This window comes from Pomacea canaliculata, linkage group LG13, assembly GCF_003073045.1.
Source record: "Pomacea canaliculata isolate SZHN2017 linkage group LG13, ASM307304v1, whole genome shotgun sequence".
Lineage (NCBI taxonomy): Eukaryota > Metazoa > Mollusca > Gastropoda > Architaenioglossa > Ampullariidae > Pomacea > Pomacea canaliculata.
The window spans coordinates 14,640,208-14,664,247 of NC_037602.1; the positions used below are offsets into that span (position 1 = coordinate 14,640,208).

The 24,040-nt window shown below is 40.4% G+C and overlaps 1 protein-coding gene across 14 annotated transcripts in view; it reads left to right on the forward strand.

Moving 5' to 3' along the window:
* Window positions 1–24,040, forward strand: part of LOC112554521 — a 73,052-nt gene that overhangs the window by 19,070 nt on the left and 29,942 nt on the right. For 4 of the 14 annotated variants that reach the window (XR_003097243.1, XR_003097250.1, XR_003097247.1 and 1 more), the window contains 6 exons: window positions 4,919–5,070; window positions 6,038–6,043; window positions 8,486–8,491; window positions 9,265–9,300; window positions 12,105–12,191; window positions 12,917–13,081. Coding sequence is in view for 1 of the 14 variants with exons in the window: in XM_025222315.1 (XP_025078100.1) it covers window positions 4,919–5,070; window positions 12,105–12,191; window positions 12,917–13,081 (404 nt within the window). In the remaining 13 variants the exon portion in view is untranslated. Of the gene's footprint in view, window positions 1–4,918; window positions 5,071–6,037; window positions 6,044–7,887; window positions 7,924–8,485; window positions 8,492–9,264; window positions 9,301–12,104; window positions 12,192–12,916; window positions 13,082–24,040 lie in introns of all 14 variants that reach the window. The other 10 variants (XR_003097248.1, XR_003097254.1, XR_003097253.1 and 7 more) reach the window with 8 other exon arrangements.

The following is a 24,040-nucleotide window of genomic DNA, read 5'->3' on the forward strand; positions in this document are numbered from 1 at the left end:
AATTTTTTTTTACATAATGACAGAAAGAAAACCATAGATACCAAACACTCCTACTACGTAGGATGCCAGAATATATTCATGTTGATTGTGACATGAAAACAAAGAAAGGTGTCAAATCAGTTTATGAATTATATATATATGTAGCCAGCAATCAACAGTAACTGGAAACAAAGCTTTTGAACATCCTAGCATTTCATCCACATAGTACCACCATCTTTTGACACATAATACTAAGGACATAGGTGTGTGAATAAGTACAAACAACTGGAAGTGGAATCTTCTTGTCTGTTTAAAATGTCTGATTGCCTTCCAAGGTATGTAATGAATAGTCTCATAACTGCTTGTCTCATAAAGTTCTAGGTTCCAAACCCAGCTCTCAAGAAAACATTTATTATCTTAGCTAGAATCTAACTCTAAGCATTCCCCTACTCAAACCTAAAAGCATAAAAGCCATAAAAGCATGATTTCCCATGAATATGAAGAAATATGATGCCTACAGTAGTCTTGCATGCCTGAGAGAAGTTGCCCACCAATTTACTTCAGCAGCAAGTCATGAGTAATGAGTAGTATGCATATTGGATGCTTACAAACATGTATGCTAAATAGTTGATTGGTCCATGCAGGTACCCGTAGATGGAGATTTGTTATTACCGTAGTTTAATGATCTGATTGTTAAAATAGATTGCATTCCACACCAAAGTGAATGTTGGAGTTTTTGGCAAGATGTTAGCTTTAACTGTCAGACCCGCTTTCATTCCTCTACCCACTCCTTCACACATATCCCCATGGATGTTTGCATGTGTACGTGTGTGCATGAGCAGTTTCCAGTTCATGATGCCCAAAAATAAATGTGGTCAGAAGGGTAAAGCTATAAACTGTGTTTCCATGAGATGTTAGAAAATTTTCCATACAACAACAGGTGGTAAAAGCTGGTGTTTACTCAAAAGAAAAGCTAAAGCTAAAGATACTTTTTAACTTGTAAATATGGACCAGCATTTGACCAAGTTTAGCGAGGTGTACGATGACTATATAAATACTTGGTCAAATAGTGGTCCATATTTGTCCAATGTAAGAAGGGCCCTGGGGAAAATGACCATTCCAGGAAACTGGTGCTAAATCAAGAGAAAATACTGTGCTGGAAACAAGTTCAGGGCCCATTACCTACAGTGGCATAGAAAGATTCTCAGCTTTGTGGGGTCAAACCCCATGCTGACAGTGAACAACATTTGCATTCTTGCCTCATTACCCCCCTCACCCCAGTTCCTACACAACTGCTAGATACGTCCTGTGCATGTCTTCGTAACAGACAGCCAAGAACACTGGCATTTCCAATGTTAAAGATCGCTTGTGTGGTTCAAATTTGAAAGAGCTGCTGTACATAGCAAGACCATAAATATCTCTTTTTGCAAAGGTTTGAGAATATTTGATTTCAGATACATTGTGTTTTGCTTAGTCAAAAGGACATTCTACAAGGATTTTGTGCTACAAGTCTAGTTAATATGGGCATTCTTTGGCTAAACGTAATTGGTTATGCTGAAATTTTGTTGTCTAGAAGTTACTGTTTATAGTAGGCCTTTACATAACAGTTGCTTTTGTGCATATTAGTAGCATCACATACCCATTATGTAAACTTAATTTGGAACCCCATAGTTTGAGCCATTCATAGTACATGTATGTAGCTACTTTTGTTAGCCAATAAATTTGCAATATATCCGCTTTTGAATTTGCTTCAAATATGGAATCTCACTCAGAACGTGTAAATTTCATCAATACTGAGATGGGTTGTAAGTGGGGTGGGAGGTGCTGTATATAGCCATCACTGTTGCTGTACTGGTTTCTTTGTTGCAAGTTCTTAATATGTCTATGCATTATTATGATGACTTGACCCTTCAGAAAAGTGGATAATTGTTTTTCCAGGCTTTTTTTATTATTAGTTTGTTCAACAATTTTCTAGCATAATTAGCCTGTATAAGAATCTCATAGGTCATGCTTGCTGTCCATAGCTGATACCTGAAGACTGGAGAATGTCGATGCTTGTAGTTTACCTGAAGGGTTTTTCTATCTTCCACAAATAATAAACTATGAGTCTTTCTCTTCTTCTCTTCTACAACTAATAAACTTTTTTTTTTACTTGTTTATCTAAGCTTTTTCTTATTTTCTTGTCTGACTTTTCACCTCACATAACTATTACATTAGTGCCTGTCTGTGCATCCAAATACATGCACATATAGTTGTGACATGGAGTCGTAATCTTCACATTTAATCTTCATTGTTTCTTAAACAGAAATATTACATGTGCTTGCAATCATTCATTCATAACTTATTCATGAGCTATATAGCAGGTTTCATTTATGTATAAGCCTTCGACAGATATTAAGTGTCATTTAGATCAAAAACAAGTTGCCTGGATTCATGTAATCACATTTACCTACTGCAATTGCTTATAGAAGTACATATATGACGTGTAATATTCGTGGGCAAAAGAACCAGTGTAATAGATAGGGGTGCTTAGATTCCATTGATCGCCTTTTAACAAGCCCCTTCTGTCATCTCTTGCTGTGCTGCATACTTTGGATCCTTGCTGCATTGTTTACACACTAATCAACATCTGGTAAGTTCTACTCAAGTTGTTCCCATGCTATTTTTATGCTTATTTCATTTCCATTTTTCATTCGCATTGACCACTTCTCCAACCCTGAATGCTTATGGTTTTGGAAAGGGTAATGGGTGTACTAATTCCTAAGTCAAACTGAGTGCACGTGCTCAGGGCGCCATTAACTCAGTGTTCCATCATACAGAGTAACAGTTTAAAAATATTTTAGGGTGTCTGTCATGCAAAGTCTTTTCATAAAATTGTTTTACCACTGTGGAAGATGGGATTCTTGTCTTCTGTTTTATTTTCTTATAATTGGTGATATTAAGATGGTTCAAGTTTTTCCTTTCCGCTGTATCTGTGTTTGCCAGTTTTGTCTTTAACAAAATTTTTGTGCTGTTTCGAGGTTTGGTTGCTGCTTAACCAGGCAGATTTGTGGGGACTGGAGAAAATATGTATTACATCAATATGAGAAGTTAACTTAGTGCAATGTATATAGTTTATAGCTGTGCATAAAATGTTACACAAAAAAAGTCTGTTTTTATTTTATTATATAATTAGAGCATAAATTTCTTTTTCTGACCCATCGCTCTGTCATTAAGCATGAAGATTTTTTTTTTTCTTGCTTTACTTAATGATTCGATATGCTTCATTTTGATTTGTATGCATTTTTCTTTAAAAATAATGCATGTGAATAGCATGAAAACTAAAGTAATAATTATTTTCGTGTTTCAGTCTATATTTTTCAGAAGAGTCAAATGATAATGTTTGTCACTTTTTTGTTGTAATGATTTAACATTTGCTCTTACACCCTGCCAATTGTACAACACCTTCTGGAACTTCTATCACATTTATCTTTTCTCACAACCTCCAAGGAAGTTCCTTACAGCTTAATTGTGTTGTCTTGGTTACAGAAAAGAAAGAAGTAAACAACTTAATGTTATGAAATACCATATTAGATCTATCTTTTCATGTGCTTTCTATTTCTCTCTCTCCACACCTCCCCTAATTTCTTTCCTCATACATCCACTTTCATCATCTTTTACATTTTTCATATGTGAACACACATGCTTATGTGCCCAAAACCTCATGTGCATGCAATTTTCAAAGAAACCATATTCCATGGAACTTAACACCCATCCACCCATATAATTACTGCCACTTTAGGTAATTCTGTTTCATGAAAACCAACGGGGGTAAAGGGGGTGGACATATTTAGTTTTTTTTAATTAGCAAGCAGATTTATTTTTCTTAATGAAAAAGCTTCTTTATAAGCATTTCACTGAACATATTCTTTGTATGTATCAAACAGTTATTTGATGAAGGGGAAAATGGTTGCATACTTGTCTTAAACTGTTCACAGCAGTGAATAATTTGTTTTTCAGATCCAATGAATTTTGTATCATTTTTAAAGTATCAGGTTCACATTTGATCAGGTTCGTCATCAATGAACTACTCTGGTAGAGAGTGAAAAACTGCAAATTTCTGATTGCACACAGTATAAGACTGAAAGCAGATGACTCCATTTGATTTAATCCTCTAAAAATTTCAGGAAAAATAGTTTTTCCTCAACAAAATCTTATCAATATTCCAGTAAATAAAAAGTCAGTTCATAAATCTAACAATGGATTCCATTGTCTGTGCCTATGAATGAGAATGATAGCTACAAGGAAAAAGGTCAGCAGATGTTTGCTTGCTAAATGAGTTGTGAGAAGACTGGGGGCAAGTAAATGTCGATGAGGGTTAGACCTTAATAAAACTCCCCACCAGGAGAGCCGCAGCTGCTGATTCGTTCAAAAGCAGCAAATGAGAAACTTGGAAGCTGTGATTTATCTTGGCAATATCCGATGTCTGGTGCTGTCTGTGACTTTGACCAGTTCTGTAGCATCCTCAACTCAGTTAAATATCTTTGTCAGGTGCTCAGCTATTCAAGACTTTTTGGCAGAGATCCATGTGATTTTTGTTCAGAGTACTGTCCACACATACATATATTCCTCATTTTAAACACACATACACATACACATGCATATGCGTACAACTGATTTTACAGAACACAGAGGCCTGTGAGCATGTATATGTATATGATAAAACAGCATGGAAAATTGGATATTATAGCTTACAAATATTTCTTAAAATTCATGTTTCCCAATCTCCTGTCTTGTACCAGAGGCATGGCAGATTATTTGTACATACCTTTATTGCCTAGGGGCTTTCAGATTTAAATAGTATAAATATGAACTGGCATTATCTTTTTATATGATAAAAAAATCAGAATTAATCAAATGCTACATAACAATTTACATTGCCTGCTTTGTTCTTGTGCAGTTGCCATTCGTGATCCTGACCGACCTGAAGTGCTAATTGAAGGGGTTCTTTTTCGTGCCCGATACTTGGGCTCCACACAACTTGTGTCAGAAGGTCAGCCATCCAAAGCAATGCGCATGATGCAAGCTCAGGAGGCAGTCGGCCGTATCAAGGTATTCCCTGTTGTTCCTGGTGTGTTTTGTGTGCATTGGTTATAAATTACATCACTTGTCCATGTCCTCAGACTATTGTGCTACTCATATTACACATAACTGCCGCTCATGATCACTGAGGGCTAGAGTGAAGGAGAGGGAAATTATTAGTGGAAAGAGGTTTTCCTCTTTAATAAGATTGGCAATATGTGTTTAAGGACAAATAAAAGGTAAAATACACAAAAACATGCTCCTATGACAGTCATCGTTTTTTTTAATCAAATTCTGCAAGCATTGCCGTTTTCTACTGAAAGTATTCTGTGGATTTATTGTGCCATTAGGAATTTTACAGAAATTTTTTTTCTGCAAATGTGCTAATAGGATCCAAGTTATTTTCAAAATATGACAAATTATTATTTGCTTTAAAGCAATCCTTTGTCATTCCTTTTGGCACTATTTTGTCAAAAAGTGTGACAAAATGTTTTTGTCTTAAGACAATTCTTTAGTCCACATGGTTTTTGTCTTTAAATTCTGTCACGTTTTCAAAAATTGTTGAAATTCAAAGGTCAGTGTCTCTCAGGAAATGATGGCCAAATTACAAAGTGAAAATTTTATTGTAATTTTCCACAGTGAATTTTTCAAATTTCAATATTTTAAAGCAACATCAAAGACATAAATCTTTGTATCCATGTCATGTTAATTTGTGACACAGACTCTGCTGCTATAACAGTAGGAAAATATAGTTCTTAAAAGAACAGACTTGCAGTTTCATTTTTCTGAGAAACAAGATGGCATATTCACAATTTATTCACACTTTCTAATAATGTTAGTTCAAGGCAACAGAAATGATTTTAGAAATGATCTGTGGTTCAAGTAGTCTTATGCTAAAAGGAAGAGATATCGCACTTGAAAATGTATGTGTACAAAGATTGTGATCTTGCTTAATCTTGTTTTTATATCTATTGGTGTTTTCACTCCCACATCTTAGGCTTCGGTAAGTGGTCACACTCAATGTATCTAACATTTTCAGCTTGAGATCACTGTTTTAGTTAAAGCTGTCTTTTTGTGATAAGAGCATCTTTTATTTGCACATTTTCCTCCCATAACGTGATGCCTCAGCTTCTTGTTTTGCAGTGTTGATGTTGACATTTATTTATTGATTGTTGACTAGTGATGGTCAGATAGCATGGAAGTGTTATTATCATTACAGTAAACATTTTCTTATTAAACATTTTTTGTTTTGTTTTGAAAACATACTCTTATCATCCCTGTTCTGTAATAATCTGTTCAGATTTTGACTACCATCTAAAATCAAAATGCTTCATTTCTTCAACACAGAAGCAGAGTTTAAGTTGGCCTAACATGACTTGATGCATTGAAGATGGTAGTCAATTACCAGTTTCAACACCTGCAGCAAAGATTTCAGTTGGTACAGGGCAGAGGAATTTCTTTTCCCACAGCAGTTTCTTACTTTGACATGAAGAGTTTTGGAAAGGAATTTCTTAGTTTTCCAGTTTTGATTGATTGAAATTAAATCATATTGTTTTTGAAGACTTCCAGACCTCTCTTTCATCACCTATTTAATGTGTGTTGTGTGAGACAAGTTTTAGGCCTATACAGCTAATTAGAAGGCACTTTTGTAATGCTGAAAAAAGCCCTTTGCGTAACTGCATGTACTTCTAGGACATACCAGATTTCAAATGTCACTAATATCTATGGCTATGCCAGATTAACATATGGCTTCAGCTTTCTCATAGGCTGTAGCCTTGATGATATAACAATAGCCATGTATATCTGAGGTCAAAGCATCTTACCCCTTTCTGTGCATGGTGATGTTTGTAGAAGAACAGAAGTGGCACTACTTAGATTTGGGGGAAGGATGAATAAAGAAATGTGAGCTTAATATGGCCATTTTTTGTTAAAGAATCTTTGCTTATAGACATCTACGGTATGGTACTAAGAGTCTAATTCTCTGAATCAATAAAGATTACTACTGCTATAAACTTGGTCAAATATTGTTTTGGGTGGGTGTGAAATAGATAATAAAATATTCTAAAAGCCACGTTTATTTGATATCTTGTAGCAATATGTAGGTAGTAATTATCAGTATCCAACCAAACAAAATGGGCATCACTGATGTCTAATATAATAAACCTAAAGCACTAGAAACCGTGTATATCATGCTTTTTGTCCTTTAAAAAGTTTGGGAATGGATTAAGTACCAACATTAAAGTAGTTGGTTTAGTCACTTTGTTTTTTGATGCTTCATCTGAAACATGCTTTGTAGATTCTCTCTTAAGTTCACCAAAAACGGTTTTTCTGTTTGGTATATTTGTCTTTGTTATGCTTTAGTCGTGTAGTTTATTTGTAATGCTCTGTTGCTCATGCAGTGTTCTGATACTTGCATCTCACCATGATGCGTTAACACATCATATGAGTTTTCTTTTGGACATGCACAGAATTTAGAAAAAGTAGAAATATTTGTATTTTAAAAAAGCATCAAAGACTGTAAACTGTCTTGTTTTCTTCTTTGTCTTCCTTCTGTTCTTATCTAGCCCGCCCCCCGCCCATTTTTCTTTCTCTTTTCTTCTTTTTACTGATAGCTTTTTGTCCTTTTTTGATTATTTCAAATGGTAATTGTGAGGGATGAGAATAGGGGACTAGAAAAAGAACACATTCAGTTTGCATGATAGATCATAAAATCCTCCGAAGATCAACAAAAATTATGTTTTAAAAGTGTAACTGTTAAAAGACATTTGATTCTTGTGTGTTTTTGTTCATTTAGTTTTTTTTTGATGTAATAATGATTATCTATTTATACCAAAAATGCCTCGCCAGATTAAAAAATCAGAGAAAGGACATGGACGTGCGAAGGTGCGGACTGTTCAAATTTTGTTTTTCTTTAAGGAACTGAAACTTAAAGCTGGATGTCTTATTCAATGTCTCAGGTGTGCTTCTCTTTGTAGTTATGAGCATTTCATTGTGGATCTTTAGATGAAAATAAAAACTAGGAAAAATACAGACTTGCAAGGATGGTGGGTGGTGTTAGGCAAAGTTATAATTTCTTTCAAATTTCATCATTATATTGTGGTGGATATTCATTTTCAGTGGAAACATTTGACTTTAAGGATAAAGATATTGTCATGTAGTCTGCAAACGGTTAATGGCTAAAGTGCAGATCTTTCTTTGGTCATGCATTTCACTATTTTCACTATTCAGTATCCATATTTAATATATTACCATTGTTTTGATGAAGATTTCCAGTGCAAATTATTATGTGTATGCATTATGGCAAACTGTGTTATATGGTTCAGTCTTTTGGAAAAAAAGTGTTTGGCATAGATATTATTGTTTCTAGATTAAGAACTTATTATCTTCAATAAAATTGATACTATTTAATGATGATATTACATTTTTCATGCTATTACTGTTTCAGAGGGAGGTAATACTAAAGAAGATAGTTGGTCTGCATATTGTTAGATGTCTTCTTGTTGTGGCTTTTCTCCTGTCCCCTTATGAATCACTCAGTTAATTCTTTTCTCCAAATATGCTAGGCTTTGTTCACAGTGTTGTAGCTGTTACCTTGTGTTTAAAGACTGCTTTGATGTGAAATTTTTCATTTCACTGTTGTACATTATGCTTTTCAGACTATTGATTCATCTCATCTTTCATCATCGATTGTGTTAGTCTGCTTTTTGCTCATGTAAGAAATGCATTGTGCAAATAAATGAAATTACACTTTTGATTGAAGTCAGTTAGCCAAAACATTGTGTAAATAATTGAAAGCATGTATTTTTTTATTATTTAAAATATTATATTCTAGGTAAGCAGCAACATTCCTCTATTATGATTAGAGCAAACTAGTGAAGATCATGGTTTTATCGAATGCACGTGAATGTGAGTAGGTTAATTTTTATGCCGGAAGTTTTATTTCATGATTTAGTTTACTGTATTGATAGATGTAGTTCACGTGGATGCACATTTACTTCCAAAATGCTAATGCCCCAGTGAAGAAGCAATAAATTTGATTACAGATTTTATCTTAACTTTTTAAGGTAGATGCACTAAATCTAGTCTTGAAATTTGAAGAGAGTAAAAGCAGCTACATTCATGTGCTATTAGAGTGAATGTGCAATACAGCCGATGAGAAGTGCTCCTCAGCAGAGGGTGGCAGCTTGTGTTTCTGTCATTTGCCTCTCCCTCTGAATGTTGCAGACTTTGGGCGTTTTGCATTTTGGTGATCGATATCAGGTAGTTTGAGTTTATCACCATGAGTGTCAAACTATTTGTTCTATATTTATTATTTTCATTGTTTTGTGTCTCAAAAGTCATCTGTCAGTTGAATGAAGCTCTTTAAACTGTGTATCTTCTATTGTTCATCCATTTTTCCCCCTGCTGCCCCAGACTATAATTCTAGTGTTTTCTGTATGGCTGGTAAACTACATTTTTATTCATGAAGAACTACTAGTCTGGTTCATGTATTAGAAATGTTTACAGATTTCAATGTCTACATAATTATAGGACAAAGATAATATAATTACCTATATTTCATAAACAGTACAACAGCTATAAAATCACAGTGTTCATTGATTCCAGAAACATACAGCAATTAATCTGGATGCATTGTATTGTATTGCAGTTTTAAAGAGGACATGACTTTCCGTTTTAACCAAAGTGTAAATGAAGGTGATCAAAAGTCACTGCATACCTGCCTGTGCCATTAGAAAGAAAATTCTCTTCTTAAAATGAAAGGCTGCTGAGAAAAACTTAGCATGCATGTTGATTCACAATTACATCATGAAACCAGTTCCAAATTTTAAAATACCTGCAAAAGCTGTTACAGAGATATTCATGATGAGTGTTGTGGTGGCTCAATGAACCTCAGTAACTGTATAAATATGTATATTTTGTGGATCTGCTTTTCCTTAGTTCCCACAGACAATGAGAGGGGAAAAAATAGGTGGACCTCTGTTGGTCATGCGTCTTTCATGAACAGTCTAAGATATCCCTGACAACAGTGATGGGTTTCTGTGATTTGCAAGGGTGGATGTTCAGTGACATTCTGGTAACCCTGCAAAAAGGACCCTTTGTGCTCTAATGTTTCATGGTTTTTAACTCATTTTTTTATAGTTTCATCAGTTTTGTGAATGCCATATTTGATTTTTTTCTTGGTACTTTTTGTTTCTTTTTTATTCAGTATTTTGTCGCTATTTAACACTAATGTCAATCTGGTGGTATGTGGAAACTTTGTTTTTAAACATTTGTAGTTGAAGAGATGCTTTCTTATTTCATGTTGTAGATTTGTGTTAGATGCCACAGAGGTCAGCATCTGCAAATCAGCATGTGAAAAGCTTGGCAGAAATTATTCTCCTATGTTTATGATGTATTTTTGTACACATACATCATGTATGTTTATCTTTTCCTAGCCAAAGTGTATAGAATATATTTTTCAGTTATGAAAGTGATGTTAAAATTAATCAGAAACAATGAACGATATTTCTTTCAAATGCATTTGATCAAAGTATTTCAGAGAGATAAATGTTTCTTCCTTTCAGAGCGTTCATCGCTGCATTTTTAAAAGTTTGGCTATTTTGACACAAAAGCTAGTTACAGTAAGCAATTGTTCATGTAAAGTCTGACTCCAGAAGAGTGAACAAAGTATAGCATAACAGGATTAATTTGGCTTTTAATCAGGTTTCAGCAGACCTTAGGTCACGTGTTTTAGCCCTTTATAAGAAATTGCAATATTTCTGTGTTCAGTTAATTAACAAAAGAAATCTATTTGATGAAGTAAGAAAGTTTGCTGTTTTTTGTATACATTCTTATTCCCTCAGTTGAAAAAAACTTGAATAAATGTCTTTTTAATTTGTTTAATAAGAAATTTACAGCTTATCAGCTTATTTTTGTGGATGATGCATTAATTTAATGTTCCTTTGCAGAATCACTAAAGAACGAAAGATTAGTGAGGTTCCTACACACTCAAATAAAACTTTTCCCACCCCCTCATTTAAAAGGCTAAACTGAGTGCACAATTTTTAAATGAGCTTGATTATTTCATTAAAAGATACTGATTCTCCAAAACAGCACAAAATATTGCTCCATCCATAGGATGAAAACCTTTGATCATTCACCTGCTTTGGTATTAGAATTACAAATTTATCTATCTTGTGCTTTCACTCCGAAAAAATTTACTACACGTGATTAACAAACTAATAACTTGCTAGCAACTTTTAGCCTGGTTTCTTAGGGATTAGTCCTCAAGTAAGTTAATTCTCGAGCAGACCGAAGTTATGTGTTTGGCTCTTTAACAGTACATGTATCAGGTTCTTGAAGGAGCTTACCTATCAACATTGTGAGGGATTAGACTGTTTTCGTTCTCAGAGCCAACTGAAAATATGTATGAGGAGAAAGTGTTACGGTCTCAATAGCAAAAAAACATGATTTGTATAAGAGTAGAATAGAAGATACAGCCTGTATTACTGACAACTACAAAAAAAAAATCACTTTGGGGTCTTTAGTTGTAGCCTGGTTGACAGTTAAGTTCACTTGACAGAAGAAAGTTGCCGGGTTCGAGGTTCGACAGAGCCTATGATGGGAAAATACCCCCAAGTTTCCCGGCGTATAGGTATACCACATATAGCGGAATATAAAATGCACCGGAAGGAGAAGGTGGGGCTTAAACCATGCCTTTTTAGACACGACGAGCCACTTGCAGTCCACAATTACGTGCTCAGCTGCTGTCCTATGGTATCCCTTGACCAGATGCTTACCCTTGCATTTGGTGTAAATGGCATGAGTAGAGTGTTAATCAGAGGAACAAGTATGTCCGCACGAGTAAGCTTGCTTCTCAACATTTTACCTTGCTTTCGCACGTCTGGCGATTTGCCAGGTGCCAGGATCGTAAGCGAGGCTACACCGTGACGTCAGAGACTGCATTTGTCTGCGGCACCTCTGACGTTGCCACCTAGCGTCACTCACCGTCCTGACGTCTTTTACTATGAATTGTGGGTGGGGTAGCCTCGTTTTGTGATTGGCTGGCGTTGGTTTGTTGCCAGGCCCCGGAAGGAGAGAGTCAGCCCAGCACAGACGTGGACCTCTTCGTCTCCACAGAGAAGATCATGGTGCTCAACACTGACCTGCAGGTGAGCAGCTCCCCTCACCTACACCTACCTGTCGATGGCGCCACAAGCTGAGCTGCCTTGTGTTTTGCTTTGTTTTGTTGTTTTGCGTGGACTAAGGCAAAGTCATCAGCCTTCGTACACGCACGCACGAATGTAGAAGATCCACGATCGCACGACATATTGTGGGAAACTTTCGTCTGCTGGAACGATTTTTTTTTTTTATTAGCCGTTCGAAATGCGATGTATCGGGCGTATTAAGAGATGAAAGTTTTAAAAAAGAGTAATAAAACTATTTTTAATAATAAATGTTTTTCAGTTATTACAAATTTAATAAATTCGACAGTAGAAGCTCAAATTCGTGTAAAGTGGTGGATAACGAGAAGAAATCCCCTAACTGTAATTCGAGTATAGAAAATGTCATTTTAAAATGCATAAATTGATTTACAGAAATGTGAGGGTCGGCAAGGAAAAAAATGAAGAAAATGATAGGATTTCAATTTCATACTAATTTACAATCACGTAACCAGTTTTACAGTGTGTATCGTATTATTAAATGGAAAAAAAAAAAAACCCCTAGATCGCCGATCTGGACGAATTCGGGGAGGTGGAGGGGACGGCGGCCCTAGTTTAAGAATCGAACCCAGAGATCGTGGGATCTCAAATTTGGGAAAGAAGAGAAATGATATTTTAAGAAAGAGAATAGATATTTTTTTTATTTTTACACTACCGTTATATTGTTGCTGCAGGAGATAATGATGGACCACTCTCTTCGCACCATCTCCTACATCGCTGACATCGGCGACATTCTAGTCATAATGGCACGTCGTCGCATCCTGACAAGTCCTGATGAGACGCTGATGCGTCGTCGCCGGCAGGCCAAGATCTTGTGCCACGTCTTCGAGTCTGACGAGGTACGTCAGAGCAACACTGTGGCTGAATGGATGCATGTGTGCTTGCGGTACAAAGTTTTTAAATTTTCGACTTTACTATGAAGAAAAAGGCGACCTGTCCAGTACAAAGCGTAAAGAATAGAACGTCGTGCTATATATCAAAAGGGCTTGTAAGGGCCGTTCTTAAGCACACAAATGTAGACGAAGTTTTTTGTATATATAACCGTTAGACTTGGTCAAACATCCGCCCATATTTGGTTGAGAACGGACACATTACAGTGTCACATATTCATATTCCCGTATGGGACTGAAAAAACAACAAACAGAAAGAGTCGGGTTTTTTGGTGACTTTGCCATAGCCACATATTATACAGTTTGTGTCCAATTAAAAAAGACTATTAGAAAGAGTAGAGCTTTTAAGTCGGCACCCAGGGACCACTAATGCTACGAAGAGGCACGTGGTATGAGACTGAACACTGCCTGACCGCAGCCTTAGCCACGTGCATGTGAACGTCGGTCAGGTACTATTCTACCCATAATGGATACGCCGTACCCTCAATAACTTCAGGGTAGCCGAGTGGTTAGACCAGAGTTTCCTAGACTGATACCACAGCGAGGCTTTCTGTCTGGTGGGTTAGGCACGCGTGGGAACTGAGCATCAAAATTTGATACTTCCAGTTGTCACATCAAATCTGTGCCAGGTCAGTAGAATGTGATCTCAAGTAAGGTATGCAAGAGCCGATCATAACACCAGGCCACGGGACAGCATTTCGACTAACCATTAGCTTTCCATGCATCAGATTGCTAGGACGATGATGATTGGAGCGCGAAAAGAGAGAGAGATGCTTTGACTGTGACATGAATGCTCCGAGCTTTTTAAAACACCGCGGGTCTTTGATGTGACGTGTTACTTATTCCAAACGAGGCTTCCACTCCAAAGATTTCATCTCCCGAATAGCATGCTAAGAGAAGGGAGTCGCTTCTGCCAGTATCCAATATCTGCATCCCCGCTTCCTTCCGTTAAATATTGATTTCTACCTTGCATATGCACGTGCACGTGTTCACACAGAACGCACAGAAGATAAGCAGTCTAACATCAGACAGGTAAGATAAACTTTTGGGGGAAAAAATAACCTAGCAACTTTTGTCCTGTTGCTTGGGCTGCATGAGTGTTCGTATATTCCTTCCTCAAGGGAAATGGCCCATTAAACATGGCTGGGGAAACAGGCCTTGGGAGTGGATGTAGGCTTATTAAACGTGCGGAAAGGAGAACCATGACGCAACCAGGTCCAAGGCACCGAAGGACAAAAAGTGAGGGTTGTGCGATCAGATGCTCCAACGCACGGACTTAATACTCAGATAGACGGCTCTCGACTAGTCTTCCCTTTCTTTCCTCCCTACCCACGCCACACCATCTTTTTCGAGAGGGCGGCTTGTGGCGTCTGATGCTAAGCCCAGTTGAGGGCTCGTGTTCACGGGCAATGCCCTAATCCTTTGACAGAGGAAAATGACCGGCAGATATTATTTTACGGTTAAATGAGACAGAAAATCAATAGCCAAGACTCCATACAAGATGTTGGTCCCTGCTTTTTGTCATCAACTTGTGGCAGGGTTTTCTTCTCTTTCTCTTTTGTGCGTTACTTTTATCCCATTGGGCCATTCTCCTAGGGAAAATCGCATTAAGAAAATACATGTATTAAAAGCAGTTTTTGTGTGCAAGGAGCTGCGGGGAAACTTTAAGAAAGAAAGGATAAAATACGGTGTCCACCGTATTTGGTGGGTATAGGTCATTATCGTTACAAGAAATGGGAGTGCACTGCTGTGAAATTTTTTAATTGTGTGTTAGACCAATAGCCTTAGACAAGGGCAGTTCCATGGAAAATTCTTCTTTCATCTGTTCAGTTTATTTTGGCTTCGTCTTCTCTTAGAAATTTTTTTTTTCTTGTGCTTTTTATTCATTATCGTCATCTAGAACGTACTAATGCCTCCTTTTTAAAAAAAAAAAGTCAGCTTACGATATAATGTTCGCCTTTCAAAACATAGAGAGGGAAAAATACATCCGGTTTCCAGCAGAAGAAGTCTAGCCCGCACTTAAGCACCATCCTGTTTCTTTGATCAGTTACAGCATCATTTCGGCGCGAGCTTTTTATAGAAGATGAAAAGACTATGTGCTCTGAAAGGGGTTAGCCAACGATTCGCGGCTCCAATCCCCTCATATCTTCCTGAGCCCGGGGAATGTTGCCGTTTTGTGGCGGCCAAGACAGTGCCCGTTGACGATCGGGCCACCTGGGAATGGGCAGTGGAGACGATTTGAACCATCTTCCCCGCATTATTGGAAGAGCGAATGCTCGCCTTGATGTTTGTAAAACGCCGCCAATCCACCAGTGTGGGCGTTAGCATCGTGATAAGGGAAGCCTCAGAACGTCACCAAAGACCGTGGGGTTCATCATCCCGAGACATCACAGCATCCCTTTCAGTGCGTGATGTGCCTAGCTTCTGGATTAGTATTTTTAATTCTCATGGTAATTCTTCGTTCTTAAGTTCCGTTTAGCATTTAGGCGCCGAAACGTGTCTTCTGTGTTTATTTTGGAGCATTGAAATACGATGGTTTTTCTTGAACCCGTGGGTGTTCAGAGCTCTTTGCGTAACCATGCAGATAATGAACGGCAATTGCCCAAGGAAAAAAATCGGAAAAAACAAGGGTTATGTTAATTTGTAAGATATTGGGGGTAGGGTACTATATTAACATTTTTAAATGAAAAAAAAAAAAAAGCTTCACGGAACAGTGTGAGCAGTTCTGCAGCGATGCCACTAGTTGCTTTGCTGCACCAGAAACAATGGGTAGAGGATTTAGATAGAAAGAACGTGTCTGGTCACTCAGTCTTTTTTTCTTTTTTCTCTCCGCACCAAAGCCCGCCTGGTTCACGTGCTGGTGCTGTTGACAGGTCTGGCCTAGGCAGGTTTCCGGCCCACACCGCATGAAGAAAAATATTGAATTACTGTTTTGATTGTGACAAGGCTTTGAATTTGCCCTCCTTTTCCCGATCCGCGCTATGTAGATTTTGTGGATTTAGCCCGCCCAACCTCCTCCTCAGCTTCCCAGCTTTCCTCCTCTCTTCCTTCAGGAATGATGATGAAGGAAAGACGCATTGTCACTTTTGGGGTCTTCAAGAAGATATTGACGAGATGGAGTGGTTGACAGCATGTTGTTTTTTTCTTCTTTTTTTTTTTCTTTTTTTTTTTTTTTTTTTTGGGGGGGGGGGGTAGTTCAGGTCGTCCAAATTCAGCTTCCGTGGACTCGAAAACAAACTAAAAAAAGAAAAAAGGATGTCGATGAGTGTGCCGATCGTTGTTCTCTCAGGAATTTTTCAACCGATTTTGAAGGAAGATGCAGGTCTCGGATTGTGAAGACACCGTCGCTTGTTGCATCGAGCATTTTCTTGTCTCTCCAGTAGCGTGAAACATTTGTTGTGGAATATTTTCTTTTATTGTGTGTGTGGGGTGGGTGGGTGAGGGTGCAGTGCTTTTAATATTTTAAATTTATTTTACCTTTCCGAAATTTGAAATACGGCGCAACATCATCGTGCTACATCATCCCTTTTCTCCAACACGTGCGTGTAGATGCAAGTCGTGCATTTGATGACGGACAGGCGGTTCCCCTTTCCCTCCCCAGTCTTCATCGATCCCGTCGTCACATATTTTGAGGTTTGTGACCCCTTCTTTTCACCACTCGGCGAGCTCTTGCGTTCTTAAAACCCGTTGCATTGTTGTTGTTGTTTTTTTTTTACAGGTCCTTTTTTGAAATTACTATTCTCTCTATTTATTAAGAAAGAAATTGGGCGAGTGAAGAGAATGAAGGAGGTAGGGGGGGTGTGATTGCGTTGATACCCGTGTCTTAATATGTTGATTAGAGCTTTCCTTTATACTGAACATGGCATTTTTGTCGTCCATTCATTGCTACAAAGAAACACTCCACCTCGTTCTACTTTGTAACCTATAATAAGTTGGGGAGATGGGGACGTCCACAAAAGAAGTATAAGCCAGATTACCCTGTTTTATTTAAAGACATCTGGTTGGCCTAGTTTCTCGTATTCGTGCTAGACAAGGGTTCTAAAGACCTTTTGTTCACCTTTGTCTGCATATAGAAGGGCTTTGTTCCCGCGTTTCCATAGAGCAGCACTTGCATGCTTATATAGTGATATTTTGCACCTTTTCTATGTTCTTTGAGCTCGAGGGAGGAGAATTTCAAGAGGAACCGCGTGAAACCCTCCTATGAACCGCGCGCATCGCTGTGCGTGCCGATGCTGTGCAGCGCGCGGCCTGTTGCAGATAAACTAAGATGTTCTTGTGGGGAACGTTCTTGTCAGAGAAGACCGTACACGTACACCTGCATGCCAGCGCCACCTGCGCGATTGTCTGGCTTCATGAATATACTAGTAGACGTTATCGACAGACGGTGATCAGGTGTCGTCATTTGCGAAAGGTCACTTGTTCCTTCGCGACCTAGAGCGTGACAAGAGAAGAAATGCTATGATCATGATCATGATTGTTGTTTGATGCTGCTATTATTATTTTGTGTTTTTTTTTTTTTTTGGTTTTTTTTTTGGCCATTCAAATGGGCGGAAGGTAGTTTACTTCTGTCAGTATCTTGTAGTGATGCATCGTGCTTTAACCTGTGGGTACACAGGTCAGTGCAAGCGTGTGCAAGAGTGTAATCTGAACTAAGACGTTCTCAGGTGTGGAGTCGCTTATCCTCCCGAGTGCGTTGTGGATGGAAGTGACGAAAGAAACCATCATCTAGCTCCCGTTCCTGGACTTAGCGAAATGTCTTCGTCGCGGCAGAGAGTCCTACCAGAGCTTCAAGAGAAGTCCGAGACGCTATGGTGCGGGAAGCAAGAAGTTAAATTTCCAATGGACGGCTGACTCACGCACGCAATCCAAAAATGCTAGCGCTAGCGCGAGACATAGATCCTTTTTGTTTGCAGCTTGCAGTATGGTTGACCTGCCAAACCTCCTATATATATTCAGTAATCGCTTCTTGTGCCGCTACCCAGATGCATGCGCCACCAGCGAAAATTGTCGTCGCCCTTTCCATCTGAACCAATTTGTCAGCGTTTATTATAAGTCCTCCGATGCTTTCTTCACCTAGGAAATGATCTCCCCTTTCTCACACCAGTTTCTTTTTTTTTCTAGCGGTAAATACACGCATTCTTTCGCCGCAATTACTTCCTATTAATTTCTGTTGGAAAAAAAAGAAGAAATGATGAAAATGTATTTGTTTCCATTACCCACCAATAGCTCACTAAATGCGAAACTGAATGACTAATTCAGACACACCTTTGTCGCTCTCATACTTGGTGATTTGGTTTTTTTAATTTAATTGGTGTTCTTGCTGCTTCCTCTTTCATTCACTTTTAGCGCTAGAAAGTTTCTCGAGTGCCGTGATGAACGTATGCTCTATACACACACACACATAAAAACCCCTCACACCCCCTCGAAATTATGAACGCAGCACAAGGACAGGGCTTCTTGACATGGACGCGCAAGTGACGTGACTCTTTTCATTCCCGAATGTCACGGATAAGCGCGGCGTGTAGCGCAGGCTTTAGCGCGATGGTCGAGTGCTCAGCAAGTGGTAGAGAAGCGAATTAGAATTTTCGCGAAAGCATTGGTCGAGAACCGAAATGTTTGAACACAGAGCAATTCGAATGCCGAGGTATCGCTGTCCTACAATGTCACGCACCACGAAAGTCGAAAGTTTCGTTTGGAAAACATAATTATCAGCGCCTTCCTTTTATCTTTATTTTGGACCTTCTTCCATCCAAGATGGCCAGTGACGCTCTAGGGCACCAGGGTATCTAAGGTTCTCTATGTACCGATTTTAAACACAGTTATTTGAAAAACGTTGGTTCCATGCTGTTTTTGTGAAGTGGAAAGAGGACGAGAAGGGAAGAATGGCACGTTTGGTAAGCACTGGCTGGAACTGATTGCGTTCCAGCAACAGATGCTGAGCTCATGACTCGGCATTCCAGCACTATATGCTCGCAACCACCGCGAGAGAACAGTTTGTGGGCTCTCACCATATTGGTCATGGGGCGGGAACGAGGTTTTCAAACGAAAGTTCGCTTTTTAAAGGGAACGTGAAGCTAAAGTGCTGCCGTGGCCTTCTGACTCTTTTGGCCTGCGGGTCAGTTCTTGATGTTTTGTGGGCAGCAGTTCCGTGTCCCTCTCCCTCTCTCTCTCTCTGTCTTTATTGATTGCAGCTGGGAGCTGCAGGGGACGAGTGTGTGGGTGTCAGGGGGAGGGAGATGCAGCGTTCATTGGACCTGTGATCAGACTTTTTTTTTTTTCTTACAAAAGAAAAGAGGGTAGAGAAGTACAAGGAAAATGGGAAGGGGTGAAAAGAAACAACCGATTTCGAACAGAGTTTGTTATGAGAGTCTCTTTTTAAAAAGGAAAAAAGTTTTTTAACTCCCAATTGATCTTTCTGCTTTTCCGACGTAATGACGTAACAAGGAAACTAATGGGTGTAATGTTGATTTATTGTCATCCATTACACCGATGCCGCAGGCGGGCTACAGCTATCAAATTTTCCTCTCGTGGCGTACAGCGTGGTCGTTGTTTAGGCACCTTTGCGCGAGTTCCTCCACACACGCCTTTTGTTCTTCCCCTGCCCACCCACCCCCACTCTAGGGCATCCTCCGTTTGCTCGTGTAGCCTTTCATCTTCTGCCACCAAAAACCGCTGTCCATTATCATCATACCTTTTTTTTTTTCTTCTGCTCTCGTCCTCTGTGCGGCTGACTCGCCTCCCTCCGGTGGTGTCGTTATTTGCGTCTGTTTGCTCTGGGCAGCGGGAGGACGCGAAGGGAGGTGTGGGGGAATGGACTAGGGGGCTGGGTGGATATGTAGATGGGGTCGTGCCTCGCTTTTGTGGTACGTGCATTTAGGTCAACTTCTTATGGAAGTGACCAGACGTAGATATATTTCCCCGTATTAATGTGAGCGGTTCTTGTTGGCCGTTTGTTTAGTTTCGCTGCCCTACTCAGGGAGGAGGGAGGATGTTAACGTGTTTTTTATGTTGTTTTCTTGGTTTGTTTTCGAATCCTGTGAATCGCTATGCATTGGTGGGTACGCAGTGGCGCGAGGCAGGCTTGGGTTGAGGTTACTGAATTCTGCTTAGAAAAAGCCATTATTTGCAAATCGAATTCCTCACGTTTTTTCTTCTTAAACTGTCTCGCGTAAAGACCAGTATCATGGTGTGGATGGGAAAGCTAAGGGGTGCTAACGGGAATATGCTTTGCAAGACGTGTTAAAATTCTGTAAGGGGATATGCTAATAATGCGACTTGACCGATTCGTTACCTGGATACCATCTGGCATATCATCTCTCCTTGCCTCCACAATTAAGAAAACACGTCGCAGTCCTTCACTATGAGCCTCTAAGTTTCGGTAAGGAAATAACTTTGTTTCATAAAATCTTTTCTTGGAAATCCTAACTATTAAAGATGGAAATTAGTGGCGTAGTCTCCCCACTTTTGCTTCATTTCCTGTCTGTTGCGTAGTTAGTCAAGGAACTGAAGATCCTTCTTGATCGATCAAACGTCGTCAAAGTTTGGCAAAGTTGTGTGTGAGGGTGACAAGAAACCAATGGTTTAAGAGAGAGGGAGGTTTAGGACATTCAGATTTGGTCAGCAAGATAAGTTCAAACCTTGTTCGCTAATACATTTGCCAAATGACTTTGAGTCAGTTAGAAGTGTTATTCTTAGGTGCTTTTCCTGGTTAAGAACGACCTTGAATAATAAAGATAAAAGAGATGGAAAAATTGTGGACCAAAACATTGAATGTGTTATTTTGTCCAGAACCTTTTACCTGTTTTGTGACGAAAGAGAGGGAGAGTGCGCGCGCTTACGTAATGGAGGAGCATAACGGTAGATTTAGTTTGGGCTTCTCACCTTTTGTACGTGAGTTCTGTTCATTTGCGATGTGGGATTTCACCAAAAGACAATTAAACCTACGCTGTTGACGTTCTTGTGGTTGCGAATAAAAGAGCGGCGTCGGTAGAGGGACTCGATCGCTGGTCGACGTCTTCAAAGTGGATCATCGCCCCACGAGGTCCCCCTTCTCATACTCTCAGTGCTGATACCCCCTGTAGAAGGGAGACAGTCATTGTAAGCGGACACAATTGTGGAAAATACAGTGCTACGACCAGCACCCCCCTGACCTTTATACAATGTGTTCTTGATTTTTCTAACGGGCACTCCCAGCACCTATCAGAGCTTAGTGCTAAATGAAAAACGAAGGAAATAGTAGCATTTCGCCGCTCCCCTCCCTCCTTTGTACATTCTGCTGGCTGTTTCGGGTGGGATCTCTCCTCCCACTTCGTGACGTTCGCACAGCGAGAGGCGGACGTCACAGGGCCCCGCAATCGATCGACGTTGGGTTACGTCACGTCTCCCTTAGTTTCGCCAGGTTTCTTTCTTTGGGAAACAGGGTGGTGCCGTCGCGTGGCGCCGCTTGGAGTGGACGGCGTGCCCTGTCGCCGCCAGAATAGAACATTGTGTACAGTTCAGGAACCTTTGTCAAGTTCGACGGCTGTATTGAGCTGCATCTCGGCGTGGAGTTGTCGAAGTATTGGTAATCAGGGTCGGCTCGGTTGGGGGGCTGGGTGGCAGGGAGGAGATGGAAACAGCAGCGTCACTACCCCTCCAGCATCATGGGACACGCATACGTTTTGTAGCGATAGGTCTGGACTTGGGTTCGCCTGCCGATAAAAAAAAATATAAAATCGATGGTTTGGCCGTTGTTAAAGCGGCAGAGAGTGAATGCTTCCTTTGATCTGCGCGGAGACGTGGATGTATGCGAATTGGCAGGAAGAAAAATCGTGCCCCACTCGGGGTGTTTCAGCCGTGACCATCGTCGTCGTTGTCGCTCTTTGTGTGGCCAAACAGTTGGCCCGGCCCGCTGAATGCAGAAGCGCCGCCGAAGCATCAGTTTAAATCTGTAAAGTTGAAGTTTGACACCATAGCCTGTTTCCCCAGCATTACAAATGTTCGGTGATTTGCGAGGTATTTTTCGCCCCTGTTAACCGCCTGAGTTAAATCTTCACGATTTGATGAAAATGGAGGCTTAGTTTTTCCTCGTAGCATTAAATCTTCTTTGCTATCTTTTACAGCGAGCTGTTTTGAATCACAAGGAAAAGAAAAGTGCGCAATCTTCAGATGAATGGTGGAGCGAATACGCATATCGTCACTTAGTAAAAAAAAAAAGCATGATCAGATTTAAGTTTTTTCAAATTTTCTAGAGTTTTGGAGACGAACCAAAAATGGGTGCTGAAGTGGGCTTTGCGCGAGATTGACGACTGATGAAGATATTGGGTCAGAGTTTGCAGCGCTGCGTTATACAGAATGATGCATTCTGGGCTGTACGGGGGTTCGCTGAATACATATCAAGAGTCCATAGTGTGCTCTTACTGCATACTGCGACAGTCGAGCGAAGATTCGCACTCTCGTTAGAAGGCAACGCGCGACTGAAGGATGTGTTTGCCCTGTCCTCCGACACTCCAAACGGCGTTACACTCGCAGACTAATGTCGTGATGCTCTTGTCATTGTATCACTAGCGGAGGACCTCCAACAGTGTACGTCTGTCCTTATCGTCTCTTCCCTTCTGCCCTTACAGAACAAATCACGTGTCAGCAAACTGCAGCAGCAGCTTTGTGCAGGAATGCATGGTGCTTTAACATTCATGGGCGTCGCACGTGGTGGTTAGGATGACGGAACCCCTTTTCATTCGGCCTGACGAGGCTGGTCGTGCATGCCAGTCAGCTCAGTACGCTGGCCTAGGGGAGCAGACTTTTACCTATCTCATCTCCCCGTCGGCCGACGCCGTAAGGACGTAGCGGCGGTGCGTCGTGCGGAAAGCGCCTCCACGCCTCACGTGCGCTGGGCCGCGCCTGGAGTTCGCGCATGCCATTTGTTGCCGTGCACGGCCGCGCGCGCATTTTGATCAGGCTGCTCTCGGGGGCAGAAGTAATTCGCAAAAGCTTCCTCTGCCGCTGGTGGGAGTAAATACAGCGCGGGAATATTACTGGGTCGTCCTGCGTGCCTTGCGAGTGGCCGCGCCAGTCGTCCTCTCGCTCGATTCCCTTTGGCCGCGCAGGCGGCGAGGATGCGGCCAGCCGCGCAGGACACCGTCCGCGCGTTTCCGAATGGCCAAGTTACTTACACGACGAGGAATCATTGGCCTTCCGCGCCAATGCTTTGCAGTTAAGGACGGAGTGGAAGGATTGCATTAAAGGCGAGTTCCCTCAACCCCTCCCAAGTCGTCCCCGAACCCCGACCCAGTGACGCCGTCTGCGCTTTGCTTATGTGACGTAATCAAAACAGCCATCAGACGATTCAAAGGACTGTGGGACATGAGAGTTTGGCTGTCCTTAAATTCGCGCTGGTTTTTTTAACGAACGCATCTTTTGTTCTTAGTGGTTGACGCTGATGTGTTTAATCTCATTCTCGCGGCTGCTTTTTGCAGGTTGAGAGCAGGGTTACTTGAGACACCAGTGGGACGTTTAATGGAATGCCTTTTCTCCATTCTGCGAAAGGATCAGTTTGCGAGTACAGCTCCTTGCAAGGTTTGATTGCCTCGAAGGAGCTTAACACAGCAGAAATTATTTATGCCTTGTGCCCTTAGGTTTGTACTCGCACACAAGGGTTGGGTATGCCAAACAAGTGAAAGACGTAAAGATGTTTGCGAGAGGTTCAGAAGTTCGAAAAAGACACAGAATTAGAGGTCTCACTCAGCTGTTCTGTCTGCCGACTCCGCAACAAGCAGCACCAGACTCGCCAGCAGATGAGTGTCTGGTCTGACGCCCTGACTCTCCTTGGCAACGAAAGACGATGGAGACCGCAAAGAGTTGTTAACCTGACGTCTGGACGATTTCCTGTTGCTTGTCTTCACCCCTGCGGTGTGTGTTTTGGTAGTAAGA